The sequence below is a fragment of the Sinohyriopsis cumingii genome, chromosome 12, assembly GCF_028554795.1.
Source record: "Sinohyriopsis cumingii isolate HCF-2022 chromosome 12, ASM2855479v2, whole genome shotgun sequence".
NCBI lineage: Eukaryota > Metazoa > Mollusca > Bivalvia > Unionida > Unionidae > Sinohyriopsis > Sinohyriopsis cumingii.
Window position 1 is genome coordinate 65,888,458 of NC_142972.1, and position 18,402 is coordinate 65,906,859.

The 18,402-nt window shown below is 34.5% G+C and overlaps 1 protein-coding gene across 1 annotated transcript in view; it reads right to left on the reverse strand.

The window, feature by feature from the left end:
* Positions 1-14,792, reverse strand: part of LOC149786611 (TPR repeat-containing protein DDB_G0287407-like) — a 54,357-nt gene extending 39,565 nt beyond the window's left edge. Inside the window, exons 1-8 of the mRNA XM_089977116.1 lie at positions 14,582-14,792; positions 11,368-11,523; positions 9,598-9,813; positions 8,131-8,315; positions 7,780-7,890; positions 6,415-6,532; positions 1,380-1,478; positions 674-791 (exon numbers count right to left, since the gene is read on the reverse strand). Of these exons, the coding sequence (XP_089833242.1) occupies positions 674-791; positions 1,380-1,478; positions 6,415-6,532; positions 7,780-7,890; positions 8,131-8,315; positions 9,598-9,813; positions 11,368-11,445 (925 nt within the window). The 5' untranslated portion in view covers positions 11,446-11,523; positions 14,582-14,792. The remainder of the gene's footprint in view (positions 1-673; positions 792-1,379; positions 1,479-6,414; positions 6,533-7,779; positions 7,891-8,130; positions 8,316-9,597; positions 9,814-11,367; positions 11,524-14,581) is intronic.
* Between the last annotated feature and the right edge of the window lie 3,610 nt (positions 14,793-18,402).

The window sequence follows — 18,402 nt, forward strand, 5'->3', positions numbered from 1 at the left end:
TGGTACATAACTATGTCACACATTTGCTTCTCTTTATCGAAAATATCTGGAGAACTATTGGCTAATCCATTGAACAACATCTGATATATACACCTGACAAAGGTACCAGGCATTATGCAATTACAGAGATACAGTATGTATTTTGTACATACAGGTTTTATGTACATCACTCGTGACATGAAAGTCATTATACATCATATACAAATTCAAATGGTCAGTTAGAGGCACAGTAGCTCAGGTGGTAAAACATCAGACTCATAATCAACAGGTCATGGGTTTGATACCAGCCCAGGACAGACAGTCTACTGCGTTGGTGTGTTCTTAGGAACAGCACTTAGCTCCCTTTCCTCAACACAATATAGCTAATAATGTATTGTGAAGGGCCATCAAAACCCTAAAACAAATCAGATGGTCTGACTTAAATACTTATCAACTATTTTTCATAAAATTGTCAGCATTATTTAAAAATTAATAAACATCAAAATTACCCATAATCCATATGTAGGTAACATTCAAAATAAATCTTTTGATTTTGATATGATGTACCACACTTACATCTAGGAGTGGCTATCTCAGAATGCTCTGTTGATAAGTCTATACAGCAAATGACCAAATACTAAAATATTACCATGTACTGCATTCCATCTTGAACAAAACCATGAGGGTAACCTACCTTCTTCCAGATAACTTGGTGATTTCATTTCCTTCCTATTGGGATATTTTGCTTCAATAACACGCTTAAAAAATTGAAGAATATAAGCAGCAAATGCATCTAGCTCTCCAATGACTACCTGAAGAAAGAAGAAGAAAGAACATTTATTCTTAAGCCTTCCTTACTTTTACTTTCATCTTAGAACTAGAACATATTAACTCTATATTTAAATTATTGCATTTGTAGAACAATAAAAGAAAATGCGGAAGTAAACAAAAGCTATAAAAACACCTACCAAAAACATAAACACTTCCTGACCTGCTGTAAATTACAGAGAGTAGATATCTGACTATGTGTAATGTAAAAACAACAAGGTTCACCAATCTAACTTTTTTTTTTGTTCTGGCTGATTTTGGATGCTTGGCTATCTACAAATATCCATTTTTTGTAGAGTTAAATACATTCCACTAATATGCATTCTTTCTATTTAATGCATCAACTAACCCAACACCTTGCATTATATTTGTTTTTCCAGCATTGTTATTCAGTTATTTATATAAGCTAATGGGCTAATGACATTTAAATTTTACAATCTAAACCTAAATCTAAATAATAGACTCTTCCACATGACCTTACACTTGCTGTTTTTGGCAGCTGAATAGTATCTGTTGACCCAATAATGTTAGGTACATTTAAAAGTTGGTAAGTAAGATAGATGGTACATTACTGTTTCTCTGTCTTGAATTGTGGTTATTCCATCAAACTTTGAATTGTAGCTGAAGACTTGTTCCTTGGAAAACCGCTCGACAAGCTTGGATTTGTAAACCTGAATTAAAGCATTAAATAGCAATAAATTTCATCTAAGCTTCATTTCGTTCAAAAACTGCACTTGGAACATGGATTGGTAAACCTGGAGAAGAGCAATAATTATCTTTTCTATTACATCATAACTAGAAAAAGGATTAAATGCATATACATACCCTGAAAATGGTTACTAGTAAAATTAAAACTGAATGCAACAGACAGCAGGATTAGAGAACATAAAATGCTGAATGAACTCAAATGCGAAATGCAGTATAATGAATGAGAAAGAGAAATGAAACAAAATGCAAATACTTTTCATGAACTGATTAGAAAATATACTTACCTGCATATCAGGTCTGTGCTATTTATTTCCATGGTCAAATATCCTTTTGCATCATAATACACATCAGAGTCTTTTCACCTAAACACAGATTTTCACTACTTACATGCCATGACATTTTTTGAACCTCAAATGATGTGATGACAGCATCAGATAGTTGAGGCTGTGTAACTTTTTACATAAAATGAGAAATAGGAAATAAAATCTGCTGAAAAATACTCTTCCACTGTATTTTACATCTATTGCAGTTGTACTTTTGCAGCTTTTAAACTGTAAATTAAGTACTAGCTTTTGAATTGTATGCATTTTCTATTTTATCCAAGCAAAATTATAATAAAATGAGATATGAAGGCAATACTTTTCATTATTTAATACTATTGAAAAAGAACATCCTGACCTTGGTAAATAAATAAAAAGGGAAGAAGGAGATAAATGGAAGTGATAAAAGCAAAATCAAAAAGCATTCCAGAAAATGAAAATGACCAGATGATAGCTGAAATCCATACATGAACAGAATGCAAACTGAACACAAATGAAATACCGAATGAATGTAATTAAATGCAAACGGTGTAGACATCAAATGTGTGTCCAGTAAAAATACTTGTTTCAGGACTGTCAACAGCAGTATGTACATTTATATTTCAGTGAATCTTGCCCAAATATTTGCTTATCCATGTGTCACTGGGTGCAATTAATCCCCTCCATCCTCACTCTTTGATGCTCTGTGGTGGAGACATAAATAATTGCATATGATGACCATGCCTTCGCAGGCATGCCTTTGGCAACTACATCACTGAGGGGGCTTGCTGACATTACTGATTGACATTTGAACAGCCACTGCCTGAAGACCACCAACAGGAAGACAGACGTCTAGAGTGATTTACAATTGGCAACCATTTGAAGGATACCATTTGAAGAATCAATCATCATCATGCCAAATATATATTTGGAAAATAAAATATGTCATTTCAAAGAGTTTTGTATATTCAATGCATGTGTGTTTCGAAAAAGTTGATTGGCTTTTATGCAACATACTTTGATATGCAATTATTGCCAATGTAAAAATAGGTGTACATTTCCAAATCAGTTTAAACAGTGTAGTCAATGAAGTTTACATCACAATCCATTGAAAGAAAATGATGACACTCAAGTAATTTGTATGCTTCAACTTTATTTAAAGAAATCTGAACAAAATTATGCAATGACCTGACAAGAGGCAAGCCATTTGTCTTTCCTTCAAAAACATAAATTTATCCTACTGTTACAAAGAAAAAATAATCATCTGAGGTACAGTTTAATCCAAAAACAATCAATGCTATTTTTTTATTAAAAAAAGAACAGAAAACACAGAATTTACACTAAAATATAAACCATGTGCATAGTCCTAAAGCAGTAATGGCAATACATGGTCAACAACTGCAGGTGATCATAAGGATGAATATACACAACTTTGTGCTAGCTAGACTCTGGCACTATAGGGACTACTGCATGTGTACAGTAAAGGGGGGGGACTGGGATTTTGTATCAAACCAGGATATTGTTGTTTTCTTTCATTACAATATACACCTTTGCACACACACACCCTTTAAAAACTGAATGGTCTGTCTTTAAGAGTGACTTCAGCAGCCATTCTACAGAAATCAAAGCAGTAGCTATTGTCAGCACTGTTATAAAATATTGACAATAATTACCAGTAGTGTCAAATGAATATGTCAATTTTAGCTTGGAGATGTGTCATGTATATTACATGAAGCCATGGTGCATAATATTAACAGTCCCAATAACAACTCAAAATTTACTGCTGAAATTGTCATGATTCCAAAATTAATCCCTCTCTCCCTCAATGTTGTAGTTTATTTGCAATCAACAATTTTCAGATTTTATTTTCCAACAAGTGGGAAATACCTTGCACTCTCAATTATAGTTGGCTCACTTCTTGCTTTGATATAGATTACATAACATTCAAGACTGCCAGATCTCAGTATCAGAAATCAAAATCATTCATTCTTGCACCCTCTCTCTTTAGTGTTAAATCTGGTTTTTACTTATGTATACCAGTAGCTACTTAAGTATTGTGCAGTGGATCATTGAATTTGTTCATGTTTCTTATGCAAAAAATATATGTGACAACATCATATAGGTAAACCATCTCTGGTCATCACAGCACCTGAAATTATCAGCAATTTGTATGTGGGGTGAGGTAGGGAACTGTATGCCAGACTGCCAATCTGACCCTGCCCTTTATCCATTTGCTGTCCCTTCTCTGTCAGTCTTGTGGTGTAATCTTTCTCGACCATGGATAATTTACAATAATGAGATTCACTTTTAGATTTAAACTGTTGTCATCATGCACAATATTCAGCAATTGATCAGAGCCTATGCTTGCTTGCTCTCTCTCTCTCTCTCTCTCTCTCTCTTGCTTCATGTGTACATATATTGACATTCATGAAGACATAAATGTCCTTGTCAACAATGAGACTTTAATGTCAATGCTCAGTGCTGCAGACAGAAATGCCATAGAAGAGAAAATATTTACCAATTTTATCATGCATTTTTTTTTATAAATAGCGGCTGTACATGAAACTTCCTCATGAAATGTACAGTGTTGATAAATGATTTTGAGGGATAAAAACTAAATGTATAATCAAAAAATATGAATATTAATTTACATGTCTTCAGCAGTTGTAAGCACATCACCTCCCTCTCTGACATGCACAAAAGAATATAAAATTTGACATTCTGATACACTGTATTTTAGTGGCAATGATGCAGTTCTCTCTCTCTCTTCTCTCTCTCCCTCTCTCTCTGTCTCTCTGTCTCTCTCTCTCTCTCTCTGTCTGTCTCTCTCCCTCTCTTTAGTGCATGATTGCTGCAGTCATTAACTGTAAACAGTGGAAATGATGGAGGGACTATTTCATAATCCTTAGATTCCAAAGTCTCTCCACCCTTACTGCTCTGCATAGAGAAATAAAAAATTGCATAACTGTATTGTCTACCATAGTACCTTGCAGCAAATCAAGACATGACATACATGTCTATAATCAATCAAAGGTAAGGTTTTAATATCAGGTTATACTGAATATGTAAAATAGTATAGTATATATAATTCAAAGTATTTAACTTATGAATATTAGGCAAACAAAGTTTTCAACAAATTTGGAAATACATTAAGTTGCACACAATAATTAAATATTGAACATTCATGTCTATACCATGGGAAAAGCACTGGTAAGGCATACAGGTCTTTTAATTGCACAGTTTTCTGATAATTTTGACTTAGAAAGAAATATAATAATGCATACATACCAATCCCCTGAGAGGATATGTGTAATGATTGCTATTATAAGTGGCAAAAAAAACATAATTTGGGTGTAAAAAGTGTAATCTCCATATTATATGCCTAACTTACAGCATATGTGAATAAGATACATTTTTACTGCTAACCTGATTCTGCAGCTGATCAAAATTCTTGTTACAAAGGGCAAAATTCATATGGATTAAAACCAGAATACAAACATAAAATATACTCAAAAATTATTTATATTCAGCAATCACTTCAACTAGTCTACATGTGTAACTTTTGCTGAATGATCATGAACTGGAATTCTTACAATAATCACAGTCAGTTGCACATAGTGCTGTATTACATTACTCTCATATTTTTGTTCAAGTTTGTAAAGTGGTGTTGATTTCTTACTTTCTCTGATCTGACATGTTTTGAAGTTTGAAATGATCCATCTACTCCAACATGTTTCATCATATAACATTCACAACTTACACCATTAAGCATTTCACTTAACATCTGGCACCATTTTCATGAAAAGTACAGACTGGTTCACAACTTCCCTACCTTATTAATAAAATGAATCTGTAAGAGAAAGTTCACATTTGAAGAAACCCATCTGTTTTCTTGGAAATGGGTCATATATACAGTTGCTATAAATAGCAAATAAGAAAAGTATTTTTTGGCTGTTCTCATGCAGCAGTCAACTTTTTAAGAATACTCTCAAATTTTTATCAGTGGAATTAAAGAGTAGACAAAATAAATGGAAAAAACAACTTTTTATTGCTTTATTTTAATTTTATTCCTAATGTACCCAAAAGGCATACATCATACATAGTCTAACGTAATGCATAATTTGGGGCAAACAAAGCATAATGATTACTCCAGAAGTGTAATGGTTGGTATGTGTGATAGTGGTTTTAACTAATTAACAGTGAGCAGCAAAATATGGAAAATTGGGAACCAAAAGTTTGATAGTACACATATGCCAACTGGAGGAGTAAAGTATAGGTAAGCTCCCTTGTTGCTACCCTTATCTGTGGAACAGAAGTACAGTATATTTACCCAGAAAAAAAATCACCAAAAAACAGATTAAAATCTTTAAGTTTAAAGGTATCATTTTAAGATAAGATTAAATGACTTTGAGAGGCACCAATAATGCACATTCACTATGAAAGTTTTCTTTTTTCATTTCCTACTTAGATTTTGAAGGGGTACCTCAAACTTGGGACAAGTTTAAACTGGAAGTTCTAGAGTTTCTTTTATCAACAAGATTAGTGTCCTTTCAATTAAGGTGGCTTTTAATGCAAGTTCCAGTGTGTCTGATTGTTTTACCTTTAGGTGTTTCTGACACAGTGGGTCAGGATCCTGAAATCTTTGAAGGTGCGACTCTGGAATATCCTTTATTACATCAGACTGTCGCATGCAAAATAAAGCATTTGGATTCCTAGTTCTGTCAAAACAAAAAATATTAGGCAACTGAATAAATATTGTCAGAGAAATTTCTTGCAGTATTAACAGATTTGTAAGAATACTATTGAATGAACTTTGGTGTCATTCTGCTTTTTATTGACCTGATAGTCAACTGATTTTAATAATCAGGAACAGAAGAAAGAAACACCAACAGAGGTATGTGCACCACTACTAAAAAGTCACTGTTAACTGTATAGACTACACTTCCTTCACCACGAATGATAAAGTGCAATGCAAGAAATCGTGTGTGGCTTTCCAACCATGCGAAGACCAGGAATGTCTAACATTCAATGAAAACCTTGATCAACATCTCACTTCTTTTGTAGTAAGCAGCTTAAAATTTAAAAAAGAGATTGCAAAAATTACATTTTAGTGATTGCAAAAAACTGAGAGAAAAAATAAATATAATCCATCTTGTAACCTGTAATTTACTTTTACATCTGTGTAAATTACCTCCCTTCAAAACAAAACTGTTTAAACAACCCTAGTTCATCACATAGATGGGTGGTTGGTTAAAAGATATTGGACTGTAACATGTTTACTATACTATGTACAAGAATAAAGCTATTCTTACCTTTAAGATTCAAACATAATTATCAAAATGAGCATACTAAAGTGATGATTTTATGGTATCTGAATGACACATTTCTGTGGAACACAGTCAACATGATATGATATAATACTTAGACATGATATCAAAGTAGAATTTTTCTAAAGTCTAACAAAAAGCCTGGCATCAATACAAATCTGTTTATTGTATTACAAACAAAATAAAAGTTTAAAACCTCTGACTGGACATCAAGCTAACTATCTATCCAGAATCTTCTCTTGCATCATTCAGGTTTCAAAACATAAATTCTGAGATAAAACATATATAGTGAAACTGCCAAAATCAATCTATCTATAGCCCTACTTCCTCTGTGTAGTGGAGTAAAAATATGTTTATTCTAATAACAATGTCCTAATGCTAATCAAACCTCTGTAAAATGGTCACTGTTATAAAATAGCTAAAAAATTTATCCCAATATCATCCAGTTAAACACAATAAAATTTACAAAAATGTCAATTCTAAAGACAATACAGATAGTAATTATTTGTTCATGATGGAGCAATTCTGATAATTTATCTTTCAGTCATCTCCATCTAAAATTAAAAATAATTCACGAACGTTCTACCCTGATAATGAAAAAGTTGATTAATGCAAATCAATGTAACTGTGAACCTGACCTAAATGCTCCATGTAAAACCTCCATGAAAGTAATTGAAGTATTTGGGACCCATTGATATTGCTTCCTTGTTTCTTCCGGTATTTCTGACTCTTTGGGAATCCAACCATACCTACAATAATAATAATAATGAAAATTATAGTTATAATTATAATTTGTAATAATGATGCCGATACCAGTAATGATCATAATATTAATAAACATAATATAGGTTCTCAAGCCTAACATATCACACGAAACAAATATTTTAGATAATAATATTTGATGAAGATTGGAAGATATAATAATGCATTTACATTAAAATAAAAGACTTAAAGTTTAATAACTCAAATAGATAAACCTGAACAAATACCTTTCTCCAGTCATATTCAGAAAGAAAGGCTGCCCTCCTGTTTCTGCTATGCATTTATCAATTTCTTCCAAACACGTGCTCACTGTCTGGTGGGTGGTGGAATCACTAGGGATACCCCAGCGTAAGTCACACTCTATTAAATACAGCTTCCGTTCCTCACACCATTCCCTCAGCTCTGGGAACACCTTGGCACATGATAGTGAGATAGATAGGAAAAATGAAATACTTACAATTTCAAGGCTAGACATTAATATTAACATAAAAGTTTATGGGTTCATTTCTAACAGTGAACAAGAATTATGCTATCCTTTTAACACTTTCTTTACTGTGCATTCATTCACTCAATCACTCCTTCATCATCATTATATCATCATCAGTGATGTTATTATCATACTTATAAAATGTTATGATCATTCTTGCAAGAAGGATTTACTAAAAGATAAAGGTACTGACTGTTACCAGAAAATGCCACAGAATCATTGAGCTCTTAACTTTCAAATTATTGTTACAGTAATTTCTTTTCTCTAAACAAATTCTTTTCAAAAACAAATACTAAGCTCTATGTCATCAAATAAATGCCTCAAGTTGCGATGTCATAAAAATAAATGCTAGGAAATAGTGTTATAGTACAAAAGGTGCCTCACAATCTGCACACAAGAATTCTTTTAAAAAGAATAAAAGTGAGGTTCCAAAATAATTAAAAACTCTGTATAAATTTGTATTGGGCAACAGTAATCTAGAAAAAAAACAATAAGGCCAAATGATGGGCAGTTCTGAATGAGACCAATTCGTAAGTTTATGACTTAACACTTGACTTAGTTTAAGACTTAGTAAGGACAAATGTGTTGTATGCTTTAATACAACTCTGACCCTTACCACTATGTTTTTAACGGATGCCAGACATAGATATATCAGAATGACCTCTAAGACGACAAAAGTACTCAAAGAAGTCTATATTATTTACATGAAAGGTGTGTGAAAACTGGACAAACCTGGGTCTCATGAGCCATCATGAGCTTCATGGAGACTAATTTTAACTTGAATGTAGTCATAGAACCCATACAGGGACTAAGCTGATCAAGAAGAAAATTAAGGACAGGTCCTTTTTTTCCCTGTAGGTGATAGCAAGCAGGTAAGAACTGTATATTCAATTGATAATATGTCCACGAGACAAAAAAAAGGTTTATTTCTCATTTTTTCTGAGATAATAATGGATGAAGAGGAGAATTTGCAGTAAAAGCTTCTTCAACCATTAGAATAAAGTTTGACTTGCTAAATTAAAAAACACTAAAAATTCTTGCTAACTTTCAATGGTCATTTTTTTACCATATCATAAAAACTAATCAACTGGGAAGACATGTGTGCTATTATGTCTGTATAAAAGAACTCTTTTTTTCGTGAAGTGTCCCAAAATGTGACACTGAACATGAAGTAGATAGCTTAATGTCTGCTGTTATTAGCTCTTACCTTCTTAACCAAGGCTTCTCTTTCCCAATAAAAGTCAGTGAAGGTAGATGATACAAATACCCTGACAGTTTTCCATCCATATTCTGGCTCTGGCACTCTTTTACTCTCATTTTGAGATGAAGGTGACAGCTGGCTCTCAATAGATTTCCAACACTCTTGTACCGTTCTACTAACATGGTCTGTGTCACTTGATGCATCTTTATGGTTCAGGTCTTCCTGATGAATTATAATTTTATAAACAAAGAAAATAAGCTCAATTTTAAAAAAATCAATTTATGATATCAGTGATAATTGGGATTGTAGTATTATCATCAAAGAATGGAAATCTAAGGCAACTGTCAACATTGATAATTGTGATTGTAGTATTATTATCAAAGAACAGAAATCTAAGGCAACTGTCAAGAGTGAGAATTGTGACTGTAGTATTATTATCAAAGAACAGAAATCTAAGGCAATTGTCAATAGTGAGAATTGTGATTGTTGTTTTATTATCAAAGAATAGAAATCTAAGGCAACTGTCAAGAGTGAGAATTGTGATTGGTGTTTTATTATCAAAGAATAGAAATCTAAGGCAACTGTCAACAGTGATAATTGTGATTGTCTGTGATGTCACAACTTTAACAATCCTCAATGCTTTAACATCGCCATTCATCTAAGTTGTGTGCAGCTGGAAGGAATCAAGGAAGAGATTGAAGTTTTCTGTATTAATTTATTTAATTTTCTTAATTCTACTTCAAACAAATAAATCTGACAATACACTGGAAGAGGAACCAAATGATCATATTCCATTCATGTTACTGTTAAATATTTACTAAGCAACATGTCATACCACTGTTGTTGGGAGAATTTATGTGATTTTTACTGTTTCTGATTTTCCTTGTCTTTTACAAGTCACACTGATCAGAATTCATATTTTAAGAAATTTACTGCTAGCAGAGTCTTTACAGAACACTCACCACTTCAGTGACATAAAGACTCCTTTTCTTACAGTGAACTCGGACCTTGTAATTAGTGCAAACAGCATGTATATGTGTCTGTGTATATTAATTAAACACCTATTTACAGTACTTAGCATAGATTGTAGAAGTTATCTGAGACAAGACAGTAGATTAATTTGCTTTAATTAGCAATTAAATTGGAATGGTAAATGTAAGATACTGGCATATTAACTTGAAGTCATCACCACCTTTGTGGAATGTGGCACACTTTTTAGTGGTGATGTATAAGACTACTATACCAAGTTTCATCCCTTAATCTCAAACAACTTTCAAGTAATCATGTACAAAAATTCCAAGTTTCATCCCTTAATATCAAACAACATTAAAATATTCATGATAGAGTCAATGGGAAAGTATCATGACAAAATAAAATCCTAAGCCTTGACCCTGACCTTTAAAATAGGACACCCACTGTATGTGACACACCTTCTAGTGATCATGTACAAGAACTCCAAGTTGCATTCTTTAATCTCAAATGGCCTTAATTTTATGTAGTGGAAGAGAAAGTGTGATGGAAAATGTAAAGTATTAGGTCATGAGCTTAACCTTCAGGTTATCATCCAATATCATACATGGCACACCTTCTAGAAATAATATATACACATACCAAGTTTCATCCCTTAATCTCAAATGGCTTAGATTATATAGCAGAAATGAATGTATAATGGTCTGAGAGATTTCCAGATGGATGGACACACAAATGGATGCTACGTCCTTCACTTTTTGAAATGGCAGAGTTCAATACAGAAAATGAAATATGAAGCTTGCATACCACTGACAGGTTAGATAATCCCTTTGTTATTGCCTCCACTGTGACATTCTGCAATCCACTAAGGTATTTACGATACATTTTTCTTTCCTTTAAAATAGTATGAGTTGTTATGACTTGTCTGCAGCTAACCTCAGTTTATACATTTCCACCTGTTATCTGAAAATAAAGTCATAATACGTCATAAGTACTTTACACATTTTGCCAAGAGATCATGCAGAAATGTTAATATAAGCACTATCTAATTATGTGCAAATGTAAAAAAAAAAATTATCCTTATCAAGCAAATCAATTGTTATAAATTGATTAAACCCTGAAAGAATTTTAAGATGAAAGCATATCATCAATTGACAGCTTGCTTTATTGGAGTACATGTATTTGATTATAAAATGAGTTCTATGCAACCCTGTCATAACTAGGTGACATTTGTATCTTACTTCAGCATTGATTACTGTCCACAACTCTGATGTCTACCCAACAGCACAAAACAGCTATTTCTTTTAATGCTTGCTGGCCCAAAATCCAGCATGTTCTGAAAGTTAATACTTAATAATCAACATATTAATAATAATAATAATAATAATAATAATAAAAAAATTCTTGGGAATTTTCAAGAATTTCACGTTTATTGGACCCAGGAACTCAGTCCACCGAGGGCCCTGTCCCATGCCATTTAGGCACTGCACTGATAAGGAAGTACACAATGAACTTATCATCTTATTAGACACATATTTTGCCATCAGCCTGTGTACTAACCAGGAAGTAATCTACCAATCATTTCTTGAATAGTGTCATTGTGCAGACATCTAAGTCCTTTTAGTTTAGTATATTTTATTAGATACTCTACTAAAAAAAACGCACATTAAGAATCACATCAAAATATGCTGCATCCAAGTGACTCATGGAGGTCAAGACATCATTACAAGATTTTGATGATGCATGGATCAATACAACTAGATTTTGGGTGGGAATAAAACTCAGAAAGTTCTTGAGTGTCAGGGCACTTTAAGTAAAGAATAATCAAATTAAAATCTGGGTCTAGTAGCATAAATCCCATCTCTACGTTTTTTCTCGGAATTTCAATGACAGACGAAGAATCCTATAATACAGTAATTTTTTGAAAAGTCAATGATTTGTTCTCCACAAAGACCTAAAATTTGTCTCCTTAAAGATAGGAAACAACTATTACCCTGAAATCTTGTCAATGTTTCCATACATAAATCATTTATGACTCAACTGTAATGTATTATTAAAAAGATAAATTGCTTTCTGTACTCAGTCAATGTTATAAAACTTCCAAATTAATCTTTGTACTTAATTTCTAATCATTTTCTATGTGACTCATGCACATATTCTCTCAAATAACACAATGTTTTCAAGAGTAAAGAGAATTCGTTGATTTTTACAGATATATTTTTTAATGAAGTAGCAGAGTCCAATGAAAAAAATATTTCAGAGAAAAGGATTCCATTATATTCTTATTTGAATGTAAATTCTTTCAAGATTCACAGTAGTGTGATTAAACAGAATTATGTTTTCCTATCAGCTTCCAAGGACAACATTTTTCTGACAATTGCTAATCAAATTATTTGAAAGCAAGAGAATTTTCCTAAAATATTACTTCCAATTTACAAAAGGAATGCTTATACAGGCCAGTAATTGGGTCATTTAAATCAAATCCTTTTGACTTGCTTTTAAGTCCAACTCCAAATTGCATAGACCATGCATAATGCACAATTAGATCTGGCTCTATGCAGTTTATTTAGAGCGATCAGAAGAACAAACAAGGCAGACCCTCACCTGCTGATGCAATATGCAATGGCAGATCAGAGTCTATGTTGTTAATATTTGGATTTGACTTATAAACCAGTATATACAATAAATTACATACTTTCCCCAATTAAATTCAGTGCCAAGGAATCCGATGAATCCAGGATGATTGTAAACCTGAGTTTTCCTCAGAACTTGTTTGTGAACAATAGAATTTACAAGAAATAACATTTTAGTGTATCCAGATTTTGTGTTAATGATTCAGCAGAAAGAGAAAGTATGTCTTTTGTTCAACAGAGATCTCAAGAGAGCTTACATACAACTCCCCCACCTCCACCCCCAATCCTGGGATATATTTTTCTTTGATTATTTATACTGAGCAGAACCACATCTATTTTGTCAGGGTTTGGTTAGGAGTTGCAATCTTTGCTGGGTGATATCCACTTGCCTCATCTTGTATCAGATCAGAACAATTGTTTGTCTCTAAATTGCTTAAGATCACTGGATCCCAAAAAGAAACTCAAAATTCCTGATGATATAACAAAGATCTGTTTTGGTGGAAAGAATTTTCTGCATCATTAATATGGAAGCTCCATGATGACATAAAATAATTGGTGAATTCCAGATGACGAATTTTCAAATGCCTCAATTTCATGGTGGAAGGTTATGTCCAAGAGCAAAGCAAATTTTTTCACTGCATGTTTCCAAAGCATATTATTAAAAGCAATTTATATGGAGTACATTACACTCCAGTTCAGTAATCTTTTTTGCATGTATTATGGGACAGTAGCCAAAATTAGTGTAAATAAAGAATATATATTTACTTTGATTTCCAGCCATTAGGAGATGACATTTTAAACACCTGTTGGATTGTATAATGAGAGAGTTTCTGTTGGGCTATAAGGCATTTCTGCACCAGGAATATCGTCTTCAGTTAACTCTACCTATTGAAACTAAGTTGTCATGTTACAAAGTTTGTCCATAGGGTTTAAGACTTGAGGTCATTATGAGTGCAGTCACATCCACCTGATTCTTAACCTGTCCCATGCATGTTATTTCTAAAGGTAAAAAGATTAATGCTTCTTTACATACAAAAAAAAACAACAAACAATCTAGGACCGACCATTCATTTTTGGAAGGGGGATGGGCATCTTTCCAACCGGAATATTTTATTTCTTTTAGCTGAGACATTTTCTTTCGAAACACCCAAGGCAGGAAAATTAAAACTGATAGTGACGCTCCTTTAAACTCCATTATCTATTTTCGTTCCAACGGATCCTTAGACGCATGAGCAATCTTTATTGCTTAAATTAAAATACTATCATTGGTTTTATTCATAACCTTGGGTATATATATCGGAGAAAGAGGGGTGGGTGGGTAGTTGCAGTCGGGCACTGTCAAATGGGTTAAAAGCCCACATCAAAATATCAACGAAAATACGTATTACTGAAATTAAGTGACGAGGCTCACTCATCGGGTGATGATCATCATTCTTGCAGCAGGTGCTCTCCAAAGTATATCAGAATAAAGCACCTAAAATATCACTGGACACAGAATTAACAAAATCCGTATATAAATGTCTTGAGTTGTGTGAATCACTATACGTCATTAACACCGATTTCACTGTCTAGTGTCCATTGCCATGGAAACATTTCAATATCATTTGGAACATCCAAGTCTCTTTCCACAAGTTCCGTTTGTTTGTTTTTTAGTGACTATAGCGTAGAGTACTCTTTCAAATTCTTAACAGTTCACAATGGGTTACCTCCCTTTGGAAGGAAAACTCCACTGCTACAAAGTTTACCGTTGTCAAAACTACACATGGAGAAAACTGTGCTTTGATAGTTGTGTGGGATCCGTTTACAGCATCAAAACACAACAATGACTACTAATGCAAAAATGAATTGCACAAAAGAATATGTTTCATAGTTAACTGTTACTGCATCAACGGAGAGAGAGAGAGAGAGATTATATTTACCATATTTGAACATTTGAGAGAAAAAAAGAGGACACTCCGGATATTGGGTTTATCTGTATTATTATCAAAAACCGAAAAGTCGGACATGTCCGGAAAAAAAAAATTGGACGTATGGCAACCCGAAATGCTCAAGGCGAGCTGAATCTTGTGTTAAATTTGCTTCTGCCTCCACTTGTACTAATCAGTGTAAAAAAGAATCTGCTCTAACATATCAGAATATCAGAATATATGGCACTTCCCCCTGCCCCCATATGTTGCATCTGTTGAGTTTAATCATAGTACATGTAATTGTGTATAGGGGATTTTGCTGTTTGAAACCGGGTCGTGTGACAAACAACTGGGGACGATATAGCCTCAGGTAGACTTCATTGTTAAACTTGGTCGTTTGCACTACAGCCTCAAGATTTATAGTCTCTCGTAGACTTCTGTGATAAAAGAGGTGGTTTGCACATTGGAGACCATGGGAATTTAACATCGGAATGTCACCTGAAGGTCAATAGGAATTGAACATGAGTGGCGTAATGGGGCTTATAGAGTCAAAACTATTTATAGGGTGAAATGTATTTATAAGAACAAACGGTTGATAGGGACAAGCATAGACATACAGAAACAAACAAATACACATCGAAAGACAGAAAAGAGGACAGAGATGTTCCAAAGAAAGACTCACAGACAGAATAGACATTCCAAAAAGAAAAGTCTCTTGTTTGAGTACAAAAACATTTATTCAAATATATTCATGGGCTCTATGGCCTGTGCTTTGGTCTAAGCACTATCCATTTAATACAAACTATTTTGGACATGTAACAAACCTATTCACAAGTTATCTATTTCCTGGTTCTAGAATACTACTTTTAAAAATTAAAGATCATGCCTTCAAAAAGACACATACAACGTATTTGCATTTCATAAAATAATGACATTTTTCATACTACAATTAATGTCCATTTTTGAGAAAAAGCTAAAACAAAAACAAACGATCACTTTTCCATCGGTGATGTCAAATCTTTCTTTCATCGTTTGCACGTCTTCAATAGCCCTCAATATTTTGGAAGAAGTTAATTCTGCAGGTGCACTAAACCCGAGACATACAGGAGATTTGAAACCGTCGTGATACATAGATAGGCTCAAAACGACCTCGATCTTTGACTTCACACTGACGTTAGAGGTCCTCTAACAGTTAATGAAATAAGTCAGTAATGAAACCTGCTGCTTCCTTGACCGGAACGTCATACGAAAGTCTTTAAATTTCACCGTGTAGGTGTAAGTTGTCTTCCTAAATTTTCTCGGAGTCGCTGTCTGAGTCATTTGGATGATAAAATACTCCTTTAGGTCTACTGAATCATTTCCTTCTTGGACGCACTTTGCTGTGACGGTATGGTGGTGAAAGAGATCGCTGATGATTGTTCCTTCCCTTATTTCATCTTCGTAGAGTGAACCATCTTTCTCGGCGTTTGTCCTCACAATGAAGTGTAGTACTTGGAAGTCGTCACTTTTTATACTGGGTGATTTCAGCATGCCCATAAGGTAAAGTCTTGTAGTCTGGAAGTCCCACTGGTTGCACAGTATTTTCCATGATGTTAGTAAATAATCGACTAAGATTTGGTACTGCATTGGTGACATGATCGTGAGGCACATAATCGCACTCGAGATTTTTCTCGCTTGATACTTGCTGTGTGAAAGGATTCGTCTTTCTCGCTTGGAGTTTGCAGTCACAATGAAGTATCGGTCTTGGAAGTTTTCCCCGTTATATGCTAGCCAATATCGGCGTATCCGTACGGTAAAGTGAAGTGGTTAGCAAGCCGTACTCGCTTCTGGTACACGACTTGATACAGTTTATCCAAGGGCCGACTGACGATTTGGTGTGTGGGTAAACGTACAACCTTGTGAGGTTCGTAGGTGGTCACTCTAAAATCTCTGTCCTCTCCAGACTGAAACGCTTCTTTCAGCACGCCAAAGTTCACCACTTAACTGGTGCGATGATTTAGAGTCAATCCTTTCACTTTTCACTAGGTGTGCACTTCTTGTTTGTCCCGGTAGTCATAGCCTGATTTTTGGGACCACCACTAGCAAAATTTAGAATCTTCTCGTCGGGGTGTTCTTCCGTCCAGGCTCCTAAACGGTCTCCTTGTATTTTAGGGTAACGATGCTCTTCATGACGTTGAATGTAGATGTAACTGTCTAGTCAAAATACAGCACACGATCGCTAAATTGGTGTAACGCTTCGGACAATTTTAAGCGAGCATGGGCTGTCACGTAGGCCGCAATGATCATATTTCCAAACTCGTCGACCTCCTCAAAGTCCAGTTCTTATTCTTAATTGACTAAGATCAAGTCCTCACGAGGGACGTCCGTGTGTTTCATGTATTTAGTTTTGTCGTGAATCATCTGGAAGTAGCGGGAAGGATCGGATAAATACTCCGTCTTGGGTAAACAAGGTCGTTGTGCCATTTTGCCCACAAGCAATTCAACATCACTTTGGCAAACGATCGCCTGCCTTCGTGTTTCTCGACGTGGTCTAAAGTGATGCCTTCCTGCTCCAAGTATTTATCTTTGAATTTCTTTTAGTCTTCGGGAGTGTGGCACCAGGAAGGATACCCGCTTGATGTATTGTTTCAGTTTCAAAAAGGCATCCACGTAGTCCGCAAAAATGCTTTTCTGAATCTCGTCGCCCTTGTGGTATTTTTCTGTCTTAGGAAAGTGGTAAATTTCGTACACTTCTAATAGTTGGTATCCCAAAGCCAGAGATTTAAATAACTCCACGCTGACCCGCGTTCTTGTCAAGGCGCGTTCTTCCTGGGTGTGCTGACAAGGCTGATTTTCCTTGGCAATGGTGAGGTAAATCAGGATGGTACAAGTTCGTGGGAGGCAAAACTTACATTTAATCAATCTTTCGTATTGTCGAATGTTGTCCACGTCGATGTGCTACGTCATAAATTGTGGATGACCTGCGGAAAAGTGCCAATATTTGCACACGTAAGGATATAGCGAACACACGTTCAAGTATTTGATTTCTTCTCCTTTCTCCTCGTCAGCGTGGTACTGCAAAAAGGTGGTATTCGTCCGTTCTCCGTACAAACTGTCACGCGGGTTCAGAGGATCCACCAACTTGTAACTTTCCACGATGTGTTTAAACTCGGGATCGATTTTCAAACGGTGATCGTACTCGTGTTCCAACATTTCCGTCCCTTGGTATCCTTGCTGTTCTAACTTCAAGTGCCGCTAACAAGTGGTCTGGTACAAGTCTTCCATGGTCCGTTGTAAAAACGCATTTCTGGTGTCACGTTGAG